We start from the raw sequence: 21,842 nt of genomic DNA, 5'->3' as shown, positions 1-21,842 counted from the left end.
GGTTCGATTGATGCTTCTCTCTCACCTCCCCGCCTCCCCCACCTCCACCCCCCCACCCCCGCCCACCCGCCTTCCTTTCTCTCTAAAATCAATAAAAACATATCCTTGGATGAGGATTTTTAAAAAAACAACCTATTTACTGAATCCCTATATTATACCAAGCTCCATGCCAAGTGCTTCATAGAATAGTAAATGTACTTTTTGAAAATATGTTTTTATTGATTTCAGAGAGAGGAAAGGAGAGGAAGAGACAGAAACATCAATGACGAGAATCATCAATTGGCTGCCTCCTGCACGTCCCCTCCTGGGGATCCAGCCCACAACCTACTGTATGTCAGGCACTATGCTGCAGGCTTTATCCATGTGCCCTGACTAGGAATTGAACCGTGACCCCCTGGTTCATGGGTCAATGCTAAACCACTTAGCCACACTGGCCAGGCTAAACGTATTTTTTAATCAAACACCTACTGTGTGCTAGATATTGTGCCAGAGGAACAGCAATAAAAGCCCCATTTTCTGAGCACCTACTATGCGCCAGCCACCATACCAAGTGGAAAAGCAATAAATTCCCATTTATTAGGTAACTATAATGTGCCAAGGGCTTCATAGAATAACGGTAGAATGTTTATTGAACACCTACTGTGTTGCTAGGCACTGTGCCAGAAGAATAGCAAAAGCTCCATTTATTGGGTACCTATTGTGTGCCAGGGATGGGATAACAGTAAACACATTAATTTACTGAACACCTACTGTGTGTCAGAGGATCAGCAATAAAAGCCCCATTTATTAGACACCAACTGTATGCTAGGCACCTATGGTGCTAAGAGCTTCATCAGATAACAGTAAATGCATTAATTTACTGAATACTAACTGTGTGCCAGGGGGATACCACTGCCAGGGAATAACAATAAAAGCCCTATTTATTGAGCACTCACAGTGTGGCAGCCATTGTGACAAGTGGAAACGCAATAAAAGCCCTATTAAGGGCCTTGGCCAGTATGGCTCAGTTGGTTGGAGTGTCGTCCCATACACCAAAAGGTCTCAGGTTCGATTCCCAATCAGGGCACATGCCCAGGCTGCAGTTCAATCCTTGGTCAGGGTGCAAGTGGGAGGCAAACTATCAATGCCTCACTCTCACATTCATGTTTCTTTCTCTCTTTCTCCCTTCTCCTTTCCTCTCTCCCTAAAATCAGTAAGAGCATGTCCTCGAGTGAGAATAATAAAAAAAAAGATCCATTAGGTAATTACTATGTGCCAAGCACCATGCCATGGGCTTCACAGAGTGATAGTAAAATACTTATTTATTGAACACCTACTGTGCGCCAGGTACTATGCTAGGTAATAGCAATAAAAGCCACACTTACTGGGCATCCACTATGTGCTAGGCTAGAGCTTCATAGGGTAATAGTAAGCACATTTATTTACTGAACACCTACTGTATGCCAGGAGAATAATTCTGCCAGGGAACAGCAGTAAAAGCCCCATTTCCATTTATTGGGTACCTACTATGTGCTAGGCATGGTGCTAAGTGCTTCATAGGTTAACAGTAAAAGCATCTATTTACTGAACACCTGTTCTACCAGAGACTCTAAAGCAGTGGTGCTCAACCTGTGGGTCACCACCCCTTTGGGGGTCGAACGACCCTTTCACAGGGGTCACCTAAGACCATCAGAAAACACATATATAATTACATGTTGTTTTTGTGATCAATCACTATGCTTTAATTATGTTCAATTTGTAACAATGAAAATGCATCCTGCATATCAGATATTTACATTACGATTCATAACAGTAGCAAAATTACAGTTATGAAGTAGCAAGGAAAATAATTTTATGGTTGGGGGTCACTACAACATGAGGAACTGTATTAAAGGGTCGCGACATTAGGAAGGTTGAGAACCACTGCTCTAGAGGCTACCCCATGGCTTACATCAACCAATGATGCCAATATCTTGAGCAAACTATTGCCAGTTAGCATGCCAAGGACTATACCAGAGTAATGCAAGTGCCTACTGTGTTGATCCTAGGTTCCGGGTTTTAGAGAACACAGCCCATATTTAGCACCTACTGTGAGCCAAGGTCTTTATAGGTCAGAGTTCTGTTTTGAGCCCCTACTGTGCATCTGGCACTACACCAAGCATTACAGATCAACAGTAAGTCTTATTTACTGAGCAGCTACTATGGGCTGGACATCATAATAGCCCTCTAAAGATAAAAATAGCAGTTGCCTTTTATGCAGCACCTACTGTGTGCCAGGCATTGTGCTAGGAGGTTAATTGAAAAACAGTACAATTCCCTTATATTAAACACTTACCATGTGCTAGGCACTGTACTAAGGGCCTTGTAAAACAATAGTTCTCACTTCTTAGGCACTTACTGTGTGCCAAGAACTGTGTTAATGCAGTAACAGTAGTAGTCCCCATACATAATGTACCTACTGTATGCTGAGGGCTTTATTGGATAACAGTAGTTCCCATGTATTAAGCACACCTACTGTGTGCCAGACACTATGCCAAGGGCCTTATATAAAAACTAGAGGCCCAGTGCATGAAATTCATGCACTGGGGAGGGGGTGGGGTGGGGGAGGGGGGTGGTCCTCAGCCCAGCCTGCACCTTCTCCAATCTGGGACCCCTTGGGGGATGTCCGACTGTCGGTTTAGGCCCAATCCCTGTCGGACATCCTTCTCACAATCCGGGACTGCTGGCTCCCAACCACTCGCCTGCCTGCCTGCCCCTAAGTGCTTCTGCTTGCCTGCCTGCCTGATCACCCCCTAACCACTCCCCTGCCAGCCTGATCGACGCCTAACTGCTCCCCTGCTCGCCCAGTCGCCCCAACTGGCCTCCCCTGCCGGCCATCTTGTGGCTGTGGGTGCCGCCATCTTTGAGGGCGGAGCAGTCAATTAGCATATTCCCTCCTTATTGGCTGTGGGCGCCACCATATTTAAGGGTGGGGCAGTCAATTAGCATATTCCCTCCTTATTGGCTGTTGGTGTCGCCATATTTAAGGGTGGGGGCAGTCAATTAGCATATTTCCTCCTTATTGGCTGTGGGCACTGCCATCTTTATGATGGCATGAAGGTCAATTAGCATATTCCCTCTTTCTTAGATAGGATGGTAATAGTTCTTATTGAGCACCATCTATTTGTACACATGATGCCAAGGGTTTTGCAGATAATAACTGCATGCTTTGAGCAAAATCTGTGCACCAGCACCATGTTAGACCCTTTCAGACTGACAATGGCTCCCATCTGAGCAACTACTTTGTGCCTAGTGCCAGGCCAACCTCTTTTAAGAAAGTACCACTTACTGAGCACTGACTGTATGGCAGACATTGTGTCAAACGAAGGCTTTGCAGAATAGTCGCCTCCATGTTTTGAGTACCTATTGTGCACCTGGCATGAGATTAACCTTGTGACAAACTGCTAATACCATCCATTCATTGAATGCCAACTATATGCCAGCACTGTGACAATCCGTGTTTAGATTAAAAACAGCAGCTGCATATATGAAGCATCTACTGTGTGCTAGGCAATGTACTAACAATGACAGTTCCCACATATAAAGCACCTACTGTGTGTTAAAAGGCTTTATGAAATAACAGTAATAGTCTCCATGGGCTGAGCACCAGCAATGGGCCAGGCCCTGTGTTATGGGCATTACTGATAATAAAACTCAAGTTCTATGCACCTATTTTGCACACCCAGCACCCTAAGTCTTTTATAGACTCAAAATGCACCCCACTGATCATACTTCATTTAATACTCATGACTCTCCTAGGGAGCTAGATCTATCACCCCTACTACCTAACACATTAATTTACTGAACACCTACTGTGTGTTGGAGGAACAGCAATAATATAGCCCTACCCCATGTTACAGATGGGGAAAGCAGGTTCAAAACACAGCTGCTTGGTTTTCTATTATCACTGACTGAGTACCTACTGTGTGCCAGGCCCCACCCATACTGGTGCTTTTTATATATCACCTCCCATTTTGCAGATGAAAAAACTGAGACCAGGAAATGGCAAGTTGCCTGCCCAAGGGCACGTGGCAAGGATCTGAATCTGGGCTCAGCTGTTCTCCACGGACTCTCTCAGCTTGAGGCTGGGAAAACTGACTCAGCCTGGACTTTCTATCGGCTCAGGCCAGTTGAGGGTGGCTGGAGCCACACTCCCTCAGCTGCCCAGGACTCAAGAGCCAGCCTTGCTAGAGGGAGGCCCAGAAAGTCACTGGCCTTGCCTGATGTACTGGCCTTGCACCGAGTACCTTCACCGTCACGCCAGCCTCTCTGTTCACGGAACACGTGTTTATAGAGTATCTCCTACATGCACACCCTGTGCTGGCCCCGGGGATCCAGGGATGAACTGGAAGCCCGTCTTCAAAGCCATCAGGCCGTGAGAGAACCCAGGGCTTCAACTAGAATCGCTCTCCAGCCTCCCTTCAAGTGAAAGGCCAGAACTAGACACTTGGGGGTCCCTCCTTCAAAAACAGACACTTAGGGTCCCCTCCCCCATTTCTTGACCAGCCACCCCAACCAAAAATGCCCAAGGGAATCAGGCAGGAGCAAAAAAACCACTCAGGGAATGTGCCGGAAGGAATGGATTCGCTGAGAAAGGGGGAGGAAAAGTAAAACCAAAACCATAATAAAATACAAAACAACAGTGAACGTGATGATGATGAGGAAAACCATAACAAAAGAAGGACGCCTTCCAGAGCACTCCCAGTCTGGTTACCTACCTTCCACTCCAACTGCTAATCTATGAGACTTTCTTACGAGGGAGGGAATGGCGGACGCTGAGCTACAAGGCCAGACCCAGCTCTGGGTGGGTCTCCAGACGCAAGCGGGCCTACAGCCCTGCTCCGGCCACAGTGCGGCCGCGGCAGCTCCGGACAGGTGCCGACGAGGCGGGCGGCGGGACGGTGTCTGGGGAGACCCACGGCTGAGCGGTCTGGCCTCCACCTACCCTTGAGTTCAGCCTAAGCAGCCCGCAGCCCCCGGGACACGCCTGGCCCTGAGTCTTGGCTGTAGTTTTCTCAGGCCCCACCCGTCTCAGGGCCAGAAGTGGAGAGTCCCTTCTCCCCCAGCCCCTGGTCCCTATCCTGGGCCGCCCCCGAGGTCCGCATGGCTGGGCCAAAGCTGCGTTGTTGACGACCCTGGAGGCCGCCTCCTTCACAATCCGGCCCAACCTGCACAGCATCTTGGGAGGGGGTGGGTGTGGACAGAAATACAAACACGGGACTCGGGGCATTGTCAAGATAAAAGCAGTTGCCTTTTACGCAGCATCCACTGTGTGCCAGGCATTGTGCTGGGGGGTGGGGGGTAATGAAAAACAGTAAGATTTCTGATCAGGCGTGCTTCTTGGTTGTGGGGTGGATGGGGGGTGTGTGTGAATTTGGGCTCTGGGCTGTCTGTGCAGCCCAGAGCTGCTGGGCAGGTGGGGAGCACACAGGGTGGGCCGTCTTTGTGAACCTGCTTGAGACCAGCGTGTACTCACCTTCGCGGCACCCGTGCCTGTCTCTCACGTGGCCACCCGAGCCACAGGACACCCTCACTGATCGCCTCACGCACAAACGCGCCCAGACGCCTGTGACCTGCAGAGCGCTCAGCTCGGCATGGAGGGGGGTTGGGGGGGAGAGGGAGGGCTGGGGGGAGGGGGTGGTTCATCTCCAAGGCCCCTGATCCCAGCAGCTGACACCCTGGCCCGAGTTGCTGTCATTCTCGACTGACCCGAGACGCCCCCTAGGTGCACACACCCAGGCGGGGCTTGAACGTGTGAACAGGGAGGCCGCTTCCAGTGCAAGGCCTGGGTGGCTAAAGCGACTGACTGAGAAGTGGGAGGGGAGGAGGGCCCCGCGACGAAGGCCACACCAGAGGCCACACCAGAGGCCACACCAGAGGCCACACCAGAGGCCACACCAGGCTGCGCTGAGCAGAGAGGAGAGAGCAGAGGAGGGAGGGAGGCAGGGACACAGCAGGAGGGGCTTGTGTAGGTCCTGGGTTCGGAGGAGGCAGGGAGGGCGGTGTCGGGGCCACGGCGTGGCCCAGAGCCAGCTCCCGGCTGCAGGGTCCTGGCCAAAAGGGAACTTGCTTGTGACAGGAAGGCCGGGCAGGCACAGCAAAGAACTCTAGGAATCTGGGAGCCCTGTACTGGGCCGTGCTCTCCCTGGCTCTGGTTCCCGCCACCCCTGTCCTTGGTCATGAAGAGCCTGTGTTGGGGGAAGGGCCACCTGGGTGTGAGCTGTTACAGCCACATGTACCCCTCTAATGAGTCCCACCTCAGGGAGAGGAAGGGAAAGAGGTGCAGTCAGCAACTCCTCCCAAACTAAGGGCAAACCCACAAAACGGGTCCCCGAGCCTGTAGGACCCATCGCCCTGGTGGGGAAAGCGAGGCAGCGCCGTGGACATGTCTGAGGTCCAGGAGCCAGGAGGGGACGAGCCAGAGGCGCCCCCCACCCCCTACAGCAGGCTCCTCCTGGGTCAATGCGCAGAGGCCATCTGCGGCAGCCGAGGTCCCCCCAGAAGATGAGGGCGGGGTCCGCGAGACACCTACTGGACTGCAGCGTGCGCTGCCGCACCACCGAGGTGAAGGCGCCCAGGCCCTGTGGGGAGCGTGCCGCCAGGCGGAAGGCATACTCCGTGTTGGGCTTGAGGTCGTCCACCACGAACGCTGTGGCCGGGTCGAAGGTCCTCCCGACCTGGGGGCCGGGGCAGGGGCCGGGGAGAGGGCCGGGGAGAGACACAGGAGAAATGGAGACATACACAGAGAGACACAGAATCAGACAAAGAAATGCCAACAGAGACATAAACGGACACACACAGAGAAACAGAGAGAGGGAAACAGGCATAACAGACAGAGATTATGAACGAGACAGAAACACAAAAAGACACAAAAAAGGGAAATGGAGAGGCACAGAGACAGACACCGATGCATTATGTAGAGAATGAGACACAGGAGAGGAGAGAGAGAAAGGGGGGCAGAGGGGAGGGGGAAGAGACAGGGACGTGGGGAGATGGAGAAACAGAAAGGAGAGGGAGGTGGGACATTAGCAACACGGGGGGCAAAGGGCGGGGGGGAAGAGAGACACCCAGACGTCAGGGGGACATGGGAGGAAGCGCAAGCAGGCGAGGGGCCCAGTGAGCGCCCTGCCGCCTCGCCCCCCACGGCCCCCGCCCTCCCTGGTACCTCTCTGCCGTGGTCGCCTTCCCGGAACAGGAGCTCATACTTGACGATGCTCTCCTGCCGTGGGGGGCTCCACGAGAGCCCGATGCTCGTCTCAGACTTGGCCTCGGCCCGGAAGTTCATGGGCTGGCCGGGCACTGGGGGAGGCAGAGGAACAGAGATGGGGGAGGCGGGGAGGGTTCACCCCTGGGGCACCTAACCTGCCCGGCGGCCGCCTTCTCCTCAGAGTCCCGTGGAGCTCGGCTGCTTGTCTCTGATGCTTCCAGAATGTTCTCCCACTGTTCTCACTACTCCTATTTTCCCAGGGGACCCCCACTGCCCTCTTGTTGTCAGTTGTCCACCTCAATTCGCCCTGGTCTCTGCGTCCAATGGAAAAACATTTACAACCCCCCCCTTTTCAAATCACCCCAGCGCCTTCCCCGTCCTGCAAATTAAGTGACAGAGAAAGTGGTGGAGATGCCACCGGGAATGTGCAGCTCCACCCTTTCCTCCCTGTGGGGGCAGAGTCCCTACCCTCCTGCCCCTTCGCGTGGGTTGCTTCAGTCTTCCCGGACTTGGGGTTCAGAAAGCCTGAGCCCATGAGGAAAGGACCAGAAACCTGCAGAGAGCTGGGGTCCCACACACCTAGGTGCCCCCCTACTCCCTACACCCCCCTCCGCCCCCGCCCCCGCCCGGTCCTTCTATCTGAGTGGCCGGAGCCCAGCCCACTGCCTTTGGGGTATTTCGAGAAGGGGGCATGCAGCTCTCAGACCCCCAGGGGCCCAGCCGTGAAGACCGTCTGGAAACGGCACCCCTTTGTTCAGACGCAGCCGTGGGGCGCTATCGGGTGTCTGACTGCAGCCCGGTGGGCCAAGCCAAACTAGATTTTTCCAAGGGAAGCCAGAAATGTGGGTTTTCTGGGACAACTTCCTGCTTTGAAACGCCGGCATGAAGGTATTTTAAAGAGCCGCGTGGGACCAACAAACCGCCCTGTGGCTTCCAGGCGCGGCCAGCCAGCTGCCTGTCAGAAGGCACACTGCGGGGACCCCGAATCCTGCTGCCCCCACAGGAGCCACACCTCCTGCAGGCACCTCACCTCCCTGCTGCGTCTTGACCTGGATGGGGTCCGAGAGGGGCCCGTCGCCCACGGAGGTGAAGGCCAGCACGCGCACGGTGTAGGTCTCGTCCTCCAGCAGGCTGCCCACCGTGGTCAGCAGGCTGTCGTCCACGTTGTGCTTCTGCCAGTTGCCCACGGGGTGCTCGGGCTCCATGGTGTAGTAGATCCTGTAGCCCCGGATCAGCCCGTTGGGCTCCACGGGCTCCTCCCACTGGATGATCATGGTGGTGGCGCTCAGCATGCGGGCCTGCACGTTCCGCGGCGCGCTGGCCGGGGCCTGCTCGCCCGTGCGGGTGACGACCGACTCGCTGGGGGGGCCCTGGCCAATGGAGTTGACGGCGGACACCCAGATCTCGTACTCGGAGTTGGGGCTCAGGCCCCCGATGCTGTACCGCGTCGTGGTGATGTCCTCCTTGATCTGGTACGGCCCGTCCTGGCTCTTGGATTTGTACTCGATGACGTAGTAGGACACGGGGTCTGGGTTGCCCGAGTCCCATGTGATGGTGATGCTGGTAGCTGTGTTCTCCGTCACCACGGGAGTCCCGGGGGCTTTGGGGAGAGCTGCGGGTGGGGGGCATGGTCACGAGTCGGGTGTGCTGCCTCCAGGCCCGGAAAGCTGTGTGACTCTCAGCTACACGACTGCTCTCTCTGAGCCTGGGTCTCCCTGGCAGTGACATCGGGCCTAAGGACCCCTATCCCGTCAGCTATAGCCGGGGTCAGCAAACGCCGGTCCGAAGGCTGGCACCTGCTTTTGTAAATACCGTTTTATTGGAGCAGCGCTGACCAAGGGCCACTATTCCACTCTGACGGGAGAAATGAGTGGCTGCAGCAGAGGCTCGATGGCCCATAAAGCGGAAAATATTTACTTCCAAAGAATATCTGCTGCCGAAACCGGTTTGGCTCAGTGGATAGAGCATCGGCCTGCGGACTGAAAGGTCCCAGGTTCAATTCTGGTCAAGGGCATGTACCTTGGTTGCGGGCACATCCCCAGTAGGAGGTGTGCAGGAGGCAGCTGGTCAATGTTTCTCTCTCGTCGATGTTTCTAACTCTCTATCTCTCTCTCCCTTCCTCTCTGTAAAAAATCAATAAAATATATTTAAAAAAAAAAAGAATATTTGCTGTTTAAGAAAAATATTCACATTTGAAGGAAACACAGGCGGCCCCGAGTCCACAGCCCGCTCTGTGGTTCACTCTGCTCAGCCACAGGGCCCTTCTGTCTGTTCCCACCCACACTTGCTGTTCCAGTGCCTGGAAAGCCCAGACGGCCACATGGCCAGCTCCTTCTAAAACCATTCCCTAAGCCTTCACTCACCACCGAGGCTAGAAGCTACCTTGCCCAGTTCCTATCACCACACAGGTTATCTCATTTTCACACGTGTCTGTCCTCCTCACCAGTAGGGCCCAAGTATTGTTGGCAGCTGTGTCTCAGCACCTGGATAACTGTGGCTTTCTCTCCCACTTGTCCCAAGATGGCACACCACACCAGCCTCAGGACGCATTTATCAAGAGTTCAATCCCTCGGCAAAATGACCAACAAACCAGCTGACCTAGGTAGGGCTCATTCAACTTTTCCTGCAAACGCTCAGACAGTAAATACTTTTAGCTTTGCAGGCCTCTGTTGAGACTAAGCTCTGCTTTTGTAACCAGAAAGCTTTCATAGGCAAGGCATGAACAAATGGGTGTGTGCCAATAAAACTTTATTCATAAAAACAAGTTGAGGGCCAGATTCAGCCTGAGGGCTGCAGTTTGCTGGCCCCTGTTCTAAAGCTAGAAAAATATTTGTGGGTACCTTCCTCTGAATCTCACCACAACCCTGAGACACAGGGAGAACCTGCAGTCCTCACACCTGACCCTCCCGTTCCCTCCGAGTCTCTGTGTAAGCTATTCCTTTTCTTAAAAGGATGCTCCGTCTCCTTTGGCTTATTCCCTTTCAACTTAACGTCTTTCCCTGACCGAACTTTCCTGGGAAATGGGGCCTTTACTCTGGGGGTGTGAATGGTGCTAGGTGGCCCCCATCACAGCCCTGATCAGCCCGTATCAGAGCTACATGGATACACAGGTGTCTCCTACTTTGGACTGTGAGGTCAGCAGAGCAAGACCATGCCTCACTCCATGGGGGCAGGCCCAGAATAATTTATAAGCAATAAACATCTGACCACAGAACTCTCCCCTTCAAAGCCACGAAGGCCCAAAGCCAAAACTCAGAGGTGTTCTACCTGCACCCCATCACCTGCACCAGCCTCAGGGGGCCACCTGCCTCCCCTTGCCCCCCCGCTTACATTTCACCGTGATCTGGGCCACAGCCTCGATGACGCCCAGGCTGGACATGGCCACACACGTGTAGTTGGCGGAGTCCTTGACGTCCGTGAGTTCCAGCACGTTCCGACCCACGGGCATGTCATCTTCGGGTGTCAGGTCCTCAGCCCCCTGCATCCACTTGACATATGGCATGGGCGAGCCCACGGCTACACAGGTGATGTTCACGTTGCCCCCTGGCATGATCTCGTAGCTCATGGGCAAGATGGAGAATCGAGGAGCCACACGGCGGACTGGGGGCAGGAGGGAGATGCGTGGGGTTGGGTGTTGGGGGGGAGACAGAATGCAGAGGGAAAAAGAAAGAAAAGCAAGAAGAAAGATAGAAAGGAAGGAAGAAGGAAAGAAAGAAAAAAAAAGGGGGAAAAAGTGGAAAACAATTTAAATATAAACAGGGCTGTTTCCTTTTCCCCAGTTGAATTTTTTTTTTAAAATTCCAAATGAAAAGAAAACAAAGAAACCAAATTAAAAAACCAAATTCCAACACAAAGAAACCAAAACTTCAAAGGAAGGTACTTCACAAACAAGAGAGATATATCGATATATAATCAGAGACATGAAGCATTATTTCATAGCAACAGGGTTTCAGAGACCAGAGGGACTGGTCACAGCACAGTTACGAACACAAAAATTTATCAGCTGTTTCTCATCTTTGATGACAGATGTGGCTTCAGGGAGTAGACCCTCAACTCGCTCTCCCAAGTGGGGAGCTTTGGAGGGTCCTGGCTGCACGCGGGGGGCTCTGGGGAGGACAGAGTGAAGAGGGGAGGTCAGGGGAAGAGTTGGAACCAGGTGGCACAGGCCAGGAATCTCAGTCCCCCCCCCCCCCCCTTTCCCTCTGGTGACTGGGGCCCCGCCCACTTCCCCGGGGGGGGCCCTCCAGGAAAAGATGAGAAACTCTAATGAAATTTTTGTGGTTTTTGGGTATAGAAACCCTTCTAAAAGCTTCTGTCGGATCTCACAAGTTTCCATTGATAAATGCAGCTCTCAGAGTCACAAACAGCATGCAAAAGAGATTGGTTGAAAGAAGGAGAAAGAGAGAAAAAGAGAGAGAAAGGCAGGAAGAGGAACGGAGAGAGAGCGAATGCATGGGAGAGGCCTGGATCTCAGGGGCCTGAGTGCATACTCATGTGGGTGCCAGAGAGAAGAGACGGGGGAGGCCAGAGAAAGAGAGAACACAGGGAGAGGGACAGAGAGAGGGCGGGAGAGACAGAGAACGGAGGAGGAGGGAGGGGGCCCACTTCAATGCTGCATGTTAATTCTAGCGGATGTGACCCAATGTGATATGCCACATTGTCACATCACAGCCCTGGCAGAATACAACAACAACGATAATAATAATAATAATAATAATAATAAATGTGGGGAATGAACTTGAACGCTGAGGAAAACGGGGACATGTCCTGTGCATTTCTTAGCGGGGAAGCGGATGCAGCCTTCGGTCCCCATCTCGCAGACCATGAAGGCAGCAGGACGCGTTTCGGGGGCTCCATTTTCAGAAGTTGGACAGATTCCTGGGTTGGGGTGTGGGGAAAGGAAGGGGTTCGTGCTCACAGGCACCTGAACTTCGGGGCGGCACACGCCGTGGGAAGGACTGAGGGCAGCCTGGTAACGCCTTCCAGCCAGAAAGAGCTTACTCCTGGCTCAGACCCGGGCCTTCAGGAAGCCACGTGGGCAGGTCCCCAGCCCTGGGCGGGCCAAGGAGTCTGGTCTCTAACTGTGAAGAGGGCAGAATGGAGTCTCATAAGGCAACACAGGGCCTTGTGACTTTCAGCGCTCCAACCGGCTTCTAATTTTCACATGGTAAAGGGGTACAGTTGCACCCTAAGAGGGTGTGGGTAGGGGTGTGGCCTGCCGCTGTTGGGGATAAAGGGAGGCAGCCTGGCTCCTCCTCTTGCAGCCTGGGTTCCCAGTGGAAACCCCAACCCCCGTTTTCTGAATCCCTGAACGGAGGCAGAGAGAAGGGGGGAGCACTGTGGGGAGGAGGGGGTAGGGCCAAGATGCTGGCAGCCCTTCGGAAAAGGAAGCCCCACGAAAAGTCCAGAGTCACACTGGAGACAGGATGGAGGACGTGGAAGGCATCCCCTGAGGGAAGGAGTGGGCGCAGGGCAGGGAGGGGAGACAGAGGGGCCATGCTGACAGACTGGGGGTGTGATGGGTGGGGGCTCTGAGATGGGGGGCAGCTTTCTGGCAGGGCTGGGTGGAGGGTGAGGGGAGTTGGAGGAAGAAAATGGGGTCTGGCCAGCCAGCGGACGTGGTCCAGGCCAGCCACCGCCACCAGCATCCACAGCGAGGCATACGAGTGGGATGCCCGACGCTGCGTTGTCATGGAAACAGAACACGATGGGGGATGAGCGCGGGGAGCTAATTAATCAAGGACAGAAAACAGCATCGACGTCCAAACCAGGAGAAACAAATGAAGAAACAAAGCGGAAAAAAGGAGAAATCCAAAACACCAACCAAACAAAAAATTCTTCCAGAACGAAACACCCAAAAGCAAGAAGAAAAATAACAACAACAACAACATGGAATGGGTGTGGGGCTGAAAATCGGGGTCTGAAAGGAGGAGGGCTGTGGCTTCCCCCGGGAGGTGCCCCCCACCCCTGGCAGAACACAGGGTCTGGCCCCCCTACCAAGCACCCAAGAGCCTCGGCGGCCACAGAGGTGACATCCTCGCAGAGAAAGAACTTTCGGGGCAAACCAGCCCGGCCCCACCGGAGCCCCCTCGATAAAGCCCCTCGAGGCCCACTTCTCATTTAGGGCTGAACAAACCGGGCCAGAACTAACTGCACAATAAGTCCGGCTCCTCGAGGCCTGTAGGGCAGAGGTGGGGGCACGGCAGCGGCTGAATGAGCCCTGGGGCCTTGGGAAGACCCCTCATCTTCCTGGAGCCTCAGTTTCCCCATCTGCAACATGGAGACATCAGTGACATCCTGAGGCCACGAGGCTGCTAGGGCGGTGCCTAGGACAGAGCTCAGCAGGCCGCTGGGAAGACCAATTCGATCCTCTACTTGAGGAGAGTCTGGGGATGGGTTAGAATTAAAGCATTTAAAAAAGGAAAGAGTAAGAATTTCTATTGGGTCCCTATCTCGCTTGATCCCCAGCAACACTGAGAGGCAAATGTTCTGATGCTCGGTTGTGGATGAGGGAGTGGAGGCTCGGAGAGGGGCCAGGGCCGGCCGGGAGACACAGAGGAAGTGGCAGGCCGGACAGCAGCGCCAGGAACGCCCGGCGCCTGCCGAGGATAAAGTGATACAGCGAGCCTCCTCTCCCGTCACCGTGGAAAGTAGCAGAACCATAGCCAGTGTCCCTTTTTGGCATTTGGCTCTTGGAACCTTGTGTGTCCTTACCCGCTGAGGACACCAACGAGGGCACAAGTCCCCATCCCCCATGCACAGCAGTCAGCGGAACAGTGCCCAGCGACCACCAGTTGGATAATAACCAGCCACCACCACAGTCAACGCCCAGGGCCGTCAGTGAAAGGCTTACACGGAAAGGGATTGCTGGAACATCAAAGGGCGTTAAGCGCCGGCTTTAGAATTTAAAGATTAAATGTGAGCCCAATTTATCCCTTTGTAAGGCTCAACATCCCGCCCAAGTGACCCTGTTCACATCTGATCTTAAAATATCTTCCCTCATGTCCGGCTGGCGTGGCTTAGTGGTTGAGCATCGACCTATGAACCAGGACACGGTTTGATTCCCGGTCGCGGCACATGCCCAGGTTGCGGGCTCGATTCCCAGCAGGGGGCGTACAGGAGGCAGCCGGTCAATGATTCTCTCTCAACATTGATGTTTCTATCTCTCTCTCCCTATCCTTTCCTCTTTGAAATCAATACAAAAAAAAAATTTTTTAAAATCTTCCTTCAGCAAGTATCACAATTTGGAAAGTACCTTTTTATTTTTATTTTTATTTTTTCCCAGAAGTAGAGACAAGGCATACATCTTGAATATGTAAAAGACTGGCTGTGTGAGGTTGTTAACTGTAAGTCAGTGAAATGTGGGAGGGCATTTATCAACCACAGTAATTTTAGTGCTCAGAATCCCCGACATGGCCGGCAGCCATCGGTTAAACAGATCTGCCAATAGCTCTCAGAGCTGACGCCTGAGACACTTTGCCCACTTGCTTTCTCACCACCCCACCCTCTCCTCAGGGGGGGCTGGTTTGCCACGAGTTTGGGGAGGACTCTGCCCTTTGGCACCAGGTGACACAGACCATGGGGGTCTCGCAAGGTTCCCGGGCATCCTCCCCGCTGGCAAGGACGGGCGGCTGACCCTGTGTTCTGCCCAGTTTGGTGCTGACACCCACCCACGTCATCTCTCCACCCCCGGCTGCGAGTCTGAGGTGCGGGTGAGAAAGTAAGGTGGGCGCGGAGCCCATGGGACAGGGCGGCCCCGCGGGACCCCCGCCCCCAATTACCGACCTGAATGGAGGGTCCAGGCGGGTTATAAGGGGACCACACCAGCCTTGGTCCTCAGCACGCTCCAGCTGGCTCTCGATTCCAGCTCTTCTCATCACCGAGTAGCCGGGGGGTCCCAGCGGGGGGACCCGCGTGGGTGAGGGGTCAGGAAGGTGGGCGGTGGGGGGGTGGCGGGTTTGGGAGGGGGTGGGTCGCTTCAAACCCCGATTCACATGGAAAAACAACTCAAAAACCATCAAAGCAACCGGGAGACGACCCCTCCCCCAAGCAGGAAGAGGCAGAAACTCAAAAACCAAAAGTGGGGTTCAGGGGAGAAGGGTGGGGGAGAGGGGAAGGGCAAACTCAAAAGTGAGGTGATCTGGCTGAAGCACCAGGTAGGGAACTCGACAGTGTCAGACATCTCCATGGTTCAGCAAGCCGCAGCTCCGAGGGGGTGGGGGTGGGGGCTCTGCTGGGCATTTTGGGGTGAGAGGAGCTACTGGATGCTCCTCTGGACTCCAAAATGAGGGTGAGGGTGGGAGGGCAGGGGAGAGACGCCACAAGTTCTGCAGCCTCCGCGGGCTGAAGCTTAGATTACACCTGTCAGGAGGGAGGGGCTCCAAGGCCTCATGTCCAGTCCCGCTTCTCAGCCCCTCCACTGACCCTCAGCCTGCAGCCCCGGGAGGGGGGGTACGGCCTGCCCTAGGCCTCTGCCCCCCAGCCCCCCACCGTCCTGCCTCCCTCCTCCCTCCACCAGCTCCCTCCGCCATCAGGTAGCATGCGAGGCCTGGAGGGACCTGGCTGGACCCTTGGCCCACGGGCTGACCAGCGGCCTTGGCGAGTTGGCGTTTTGAGCGGACGTTTTGCTGCACTATCGATTTTTCTATTGGTGTTTGTTCTTTCATGCCCCCCCCCCCCCCCGCCGTGCTTTTTGCTGCTGTGTTCTAGCAGAAAACGGGATGAGATCTGGCCAATCGACGGGCTCCCCTGGCCCCCTTTGCTGCAGCTGGGACGCGGGCTTTCCGGATGACGAGGTGTAATCTAAGGGTCCCCTCACCCCCCCAAAAACAGAGGAAACAGCAATGCAGAGTGTGAGGCAGGCAGCAGGCGAGGGGGGTCCAGAGCGCAGTGTTCCTGCGGAGCGCCTCCCTCCCGCCGCCCGCCAAGCCTCCCTGGAGCCCCCTCTCTCCTGGGGGCAGGGTGGGATGAGGAGAAGGGCTGGGGCCTGATCTGCCATCACCTACCCCCCAGGGTCAAGTCCGGGCCTTTGGGGACAGCGTGGCTGGGTATAATCGGCAGGACTGGGGAGCTGGCCAGCACTCCCCACGGGAAGTCTTTCTGGAGATAGAGGAGGGGAGAGGGGTTCCAGGCCCAATATCTTTGGACCAATATCTTCAACTACTCCTGTTTCGGGGGGCCAAGAGGTAAGGGGAGCACTCAGAGGTCATGTCCACTAATTATATGGCTTGAGTGCCAGAAATTTAATTTTAAAAACAATCTGTCCTATAAAATTCCGTAATATGAGTTGATATGAAAAGACCGGGGGACGGGTCTCAAATGAAAGGTTCTGAGGAACACCTCGGCACTGGGCAATCTAGATCTCCCTCTGGTGATGGGCACCGAGCCCCAGGTTCTCAGCTCGGCATTCGAGACCGGCGGTAGGTGAGGCCAGCCCCACATGGACCTCCTCCAAAACCCTAATCTTAAGTCCCTGGAAAGTGAAAGTTATTCCCCAGGCCTCCCTCCAGCTGCTCTGCGTTCTCCCTGCGTGTCCCCACCACAGGGCTGTGTGGCACTCCATTTCCTGGGTCCTGTGCACCGTGGTTCAATGAAGCTCCGTCGCTAGACGAAGCGGGAAAGACACCATCTTTGGCCACTAATTCACACCTTCGCGGCTTACGATTTTAAAGAGAAAAAACAACTTTAACAGCCAGGGAGCATAGAGTCTGGCATCTTCCCAGCTTATCAAAAGCCTTGGCTGCACCTCCCCAGGGGAGTTCTGCGAGTGCAGCTGCCAGCTGAATTACAAAATGGGCCTGGTTTTGACTTTGGGCCTTTGGATCCCAGAGATGAAGTTCAGGAGAAGGGCAAGTCTGAATAGTCCACCCCCTAAGCAACCCAGGACCAGCAAAGCTGGAGATTGTGAATTGAAAAAAAAATAGTTAGATCTGGAAATTCTTTGCAATTAACTCCCAGGGCTGGCTGCTCTGGCAACAATGTAAATGCTTGCAGCCTTGAGGGCAGAATGTGCCAGGTGGCCCCCATCTCGTGGGGTGGGCTGGGTCTTATCTGCAAGGGTAGCCTAGCACCCACACTGGGCCTTTTTTTTTTTGCCCCCTTCTGATACTGTGGCCACAGAACTGCCTGGGGGAATGACAGGGCACAGGAGGAGAGACGTGCTCTGGGGAGGCCATTGACCTCACGGGAACGGGTTTGGAGCCAGGAGAAAATGAGATCATGAAATGGCCTCAGAAAAGCACTAGCAAAAAATGAGATCTGAGCGAATGAATTAGCTTCTGCCCTTCTCAAAGCACTTTCCCATAAGCCCTCTTATGGAAACAGGGGGTCTGCGAAGGACGTAACAGGGAAACTGAGGTCCCCAAACAAGACCAGTGCCTGGTCCAGATCATCTGCTTGAACTCTCTACTTCCCTGTTCTACCACAACCCCACCAGCCATTTCTTCTGTGCCACGCACTACACGGGGCACTTGAGGAGCGTTAATCCGCTGGATGGAATCCTCCCAACTACCCAGTGAGCTAGGCATACTAATGATCCTTACTGTTTAGATGAGGAAATGGTGACTAGCCCAAAGCCACACAGCCAGGAAGCAGAGGCAGGGTTTGAACCCGGGTCTGCTGGAGCACAGAGTCTGTGCTCTCACCACTAGGCAATACTGCCCCCAAAGTCCAAGTGGCCTTCAGAGACCCTCAGCTCCAACTCACTGGGACATGATTTTTGGTAGAGGGGCTGGGAGACCCCTCTCTCCCATCTTTTGGAACTTCCTTGAGGGTCAGCCTGACGCTCTCACCGTGGATTAAAAAAGACAAGAGAAATACATCTCCTCTTTTTGCATCCAAACTCCTCTTGCCAACTTGGCCCTAGGCTTAATAATTGGGAGTTAAGTGAAGGGACAAGAGGGGGAAAGGGGGACCCCAGAGAGGCTGTCTCTGCCCTCAGTGATCGTCTGTGCTGGGGCGTGGCTGGGGCTGGAGATTAGGAATCTAAGTGGATATTACCGGAGGCTGGTTTGGGGGCTGGAGTGGGACTCTCGAGGGCTTGCCATTATTCAAGGGAGGGAGCAAATGATGGGAGCATGCATCGCGGAAGGTTTGCGAGTGAGAGAGACACAGAGAGAAAGAGAGCTGACAGAGAGAAAGGCAGATAGAATCGGGGAGGCAGAGAGAGGGGCGGAGAGGCTGTGTCCAAAGTTCCCTTGGGTTTTCTCCAGAATTCCACAGTTCTGATGCTCAGGGCTCAGAAAGTGACCGTGCTCTACGTCTGGACAAAAGACACCTGTGACTAGACCCAGAGCCTGCGAGGTGGCGGGGGAACCAGCGGACGCTGCCGGGGAGGCGCAGGCCGGGAATACTGGCGAAGTACTTCCCCAGTCCGTCGGGCTACACTTCTGAGGGGCGGTTCCGTGTTTGTGCCCGGCCAGGCCCCACGAAGTCACACACCAGCCGCCGTTCTGAATGCTGCCTCAGTGTCAAGCATGCATCATCTGGGGAGGATGGTCCGGTTTAAGGGAGCCACGCCCCACATTTGGACCTGTCACTACATTGAGCAAGAACTCGAAATGCCGACGGCCCATTCAGCTGTACTGCCAGTGCCTGTTTTTTGGGGGGCTGTTTGGGAGAGTGGGAGGTGGTCTCATGCCGAGGCAGACGATGGGAACCTGCCTGCTTAAGTCCCCTTCCCACACTGCTGCCTGGCAAGGCTGAGGTGCCAGGTCTGGGTAAAAGGGGGCTGGCTGGGGAGGGTCAGGCAAATTGGGCTGCTCATCCCACACACCCCACCAACTTATGGCCACCTCCCATGATCTGTCTATGCGCCCACCCCCTGAACCCCGGCGGTCACTTTCTGCCCAGCATCCCAGCTGTGGGACGTCCACCCTCCCAGATGGTAGTTGGGACAGGAACACTGGCTTGTAAATCACAATGCGTTTGGAGAACAACCACAGAACAGCTCAGCCCAAGAAACCGAAATCAAATAGCACAGAAACACAAGACAGAACCAAAGGCAAAACGCTTCGGAGGAGGAGGGGGCTGGGTGAAAGGGATGGGAGGGGGGGGGAAAATAACGATTCCCCCCACCCCAAAATGAAACAAAACAAAACAAAAAACCTCATAATTAAACAAAAGGAACAAAGAAAGAAAAATGAAGAAAACCAAAAGAGAAAAACGGAACGGAAGACGAGAAACACTCCAACAGAAGGCGTTGGGAATTCACCAAACCGAACCGACAAGAGTGGCATGCAGAGAAATTTTTACATTCTCCCAGCATGCATCAGGCCCAAGTTACCATGACGACGAGGAGTGCAAAAAACTTAGCAACAACATTACCAACAGGATGCATAGAGGCGACCACAATGCAAGCATCGCATGTGTGCGGCCTGCCCTAGGCCGGGCTGGGCGCGGCTGAGATTTTCGTGTCTTTCTGGATTTTTGCTCACGCTTGGCGGTTTTTTGTTTTGTTTTGTTTGCTTTGCGCTTATTATTCGCATTCCGTTCTTTTTTTTTTTTTTAGTTCATTTCTCTATCATTTTTCCATGTGCGTGTCTGTGTGTCCATGTGTATGTCTGTGTGTATTTCGTGTGTGTGTGTGTGTGTGTGTGTGTGTGTGTGTGTCACTTTCAGAATGTAAAAATGTGGGTAAAGAAAGTAAAAAAGAAAAAAACACACCAACCTTCTCGAAGCTCTGAGGGATGTAAAGGGGGTTTGATGCAGAACACAATGACATGGGGAGGAGAGAAAAAATAGGGGAGATACAGAGAGTAAAAAGAGGACTTCCCAAGGCTAAAAGCTGCAATCGTTTGTTGTTTTCTTTTCTTTAAACCAAAAAATAAAAATAAAATTAAAAAATAAAGAAGAACAGCAATGACCTTTTTCCTTTTCCTCCACTCCTGCCTTGACAAACACGATCTATACTTGCCTTCCACAATTCTTTTTTTAAGTTCAATTATGGAGCATCTGAGACCCAGGCAAAGACTGGGAGGCTGGATACCCCCCCAAAGGAAGGACCCCACCTCTGGGGGGCTGAGGACACAAGGGCCCCTCTTCCTCGGCATAGCCTGGCTAGAGGCCCGCCCCCCCTCCCCCCTGCTTGAGCTCTGCCAGACTGCTACACCCCATCCCAGGTGTTTGCAGAAAAATAAGCAGGTTAGACAAAGACCAGTCAGTTGGAGCCATGGACGCACTAGAACTCACCAGAGGGGCCGCGGCAGCAGATCAAATGCGTGCCCCCTGCCTGCCCACCCGCCCGCCCGCCCGCGTCCCCGTCCCCTCCCTCCATGCAGCCTCCTCCTCAGAGAGCGGATGCAAAACCCAAGGTGCAGAACCAAGGAGCGGCTTCCGGGCCGGTGGGCTGTGTGCTGGGTGGGGCTGTGCTTGGTGGGCTGTGGGTGAGGGAGGAGCCGCCCGCCTCCCGGGGGAAGCATGGCAGGGCCTGGTGTGTCGAATGGGGAACTGAGGCCTGGAGGAGGGCCGTGCTGGCGTCAAGGGTACAGAGCCAGCTGGGACAGCCCTGGGTCTGAACGGCAGGCAGGCAGAAGCTGTTTCTACCACAAATCTGATCAGAAGCATCCATGGGAGGCGGGAGGTAGAGGGACGGAAACAGTGGAGGAGGCGGATTAAAATTTCTGAAAGGACCGAAGAGAAGCAGCACAGGGATAAGGGGGTCGCAGACACATCTGGGGGCACGGGAGCCCCCAGGGTCTTTGAGGGGACCAAGGGACCCCACAGGAAGTATGTGTAGATGCTTCCAGGGGCTTCCGGGGGGGGGGCAGGGGGCTGGGGCAAGAGCCCCAAGCCTCAGGCGGGAGAAGCCTGGCTGGCTTGACAGAACCGGGCGCTGGGGGCAGGTGCCTGCTGTGCCCTGGTCTCGCTCTGGCCCCCACGAGTCCTTCTGAGGGTGACTGGGAGAGAGCACTGGGCTCTAGGAAGGCGGAGGGCCAGCTTGGGGGGCGCCCTCGAAGACCCCTCCCCAACGCTTAGATGGAGGGCGCTGGAGGGGGCAGTGAGGCGCGTTACGAGGTCACGGGTTTGGAGAAGCGAAGCGAGCACATGACAAGGGAGGCACGCACGACACACCACAGAGAAGCTGACTGGGGCGGGCGGGTGGGGCAGAGGCCTGCAGACTCCCCCGGCCCTGTAGGCTCAAGACTGACCCGACCCCCCCTACCAGGCCCTGCCCTGTTCCCTCCTGCTACCTCCCTCCGAGGCCGGTACCCCACTCGGGCGTCCATCACAAGGCACGGGGGTGGGGACTTAACTGCCCCATTTTATAAGCAAGGAAACTGGGATCTGGAGAGGGGCGCCGCCTGGCCAAGGTGCTGCCTGGACTGGGCACGGGTGCCCTCCTGCTCAGGTCTGCAGGGGACAGGGGAGCCCAGAGGCTGCGAGCCCCAGGAGGAGGAGGATGGGATGGGGCGGGTCCCTGCCTTCGGCCTGGATGCGGCGTTCCCTACCTCGCACGTAGAGGTTGGCAGGCGAGGAGTAGCGCACGCCGGCGCTGTTGGTCGCCACGCACTCATATTTGCCCTGGTCGGTCTCCTCGCTGCTCTCAATCTGCAGGGCCCCTGTGGGGAGAGGGGAGAGAGTTTGCCCAGTCAGGGGAGGCCCAGGGGTGCTCGGAGGG

The 21,842-nt window shown here is 54.7% G+C and overlaps 2 protein-coding genes across 2 annotated transcripts in view; one reads left to right on the top strand and one right to left on the bottom strand.

Moving 5' to 3' along the window:
• Window positions 1-21,842, bottom strand: part of PTPRS (protein tyrosine phosphatase receptor type S) — a 100,834-nt gene that overhangs the window by 23,743 nt on the left and 55,249 nt on the right. The window contains exons 6-10 of the mRNA XM_081091514.1: window positions 21,664-21,783; window positions 10,556-10,825; window positions 8,256-8,837; window positions 7,184-7,317; window positions 6,551-6,695 (exon numbers count right to left, since the gene is read on the bottom strand). Of these exons, the coding sequence (XP_080947640.1) occupies window positions 6,551-6,695; window positions 7,184-7,317; window positions 8,256-8,837; window positions 10,556-10,825; window positions 21,664-21,783 (1,251 nt within the window). The remainder of the gene's footprint in view (window positions 1-6,550; window positions 6,696-7,183; window positions 7,318-8,255; window positions 8,838-10,555; window positions 10,826-21,663; window positions 21,784-21,842) is intronic.
• Window positions 1-21,842, top strand: part of KDM4B (lysine demethylase 4B) — a 254,493-nt gene that overhangs the window by 212,993 nt on the left and 19,658 nt on the right. The gene's annotated exons all lie outside the window — the stretch shown is intronic.

The sequence above is a fragment of the Myotis nattereri genome (genome assembly GCF_964212035.1).
Source record: "Myotis nattereri genome assembly, chromosome: 5".
Classification (NCBI taxonomy): Eukaryota; Metazoa; Chordata; class Mammalia; order Chiroptera; family Vespertilionidae; genus Myotis; species Myotis nattereri.
The sequence above is the reverse complement of the archived record's forward strand: the minus strand, read 5'-3'. Positions and strand labels throughout refer to the sequence as shown.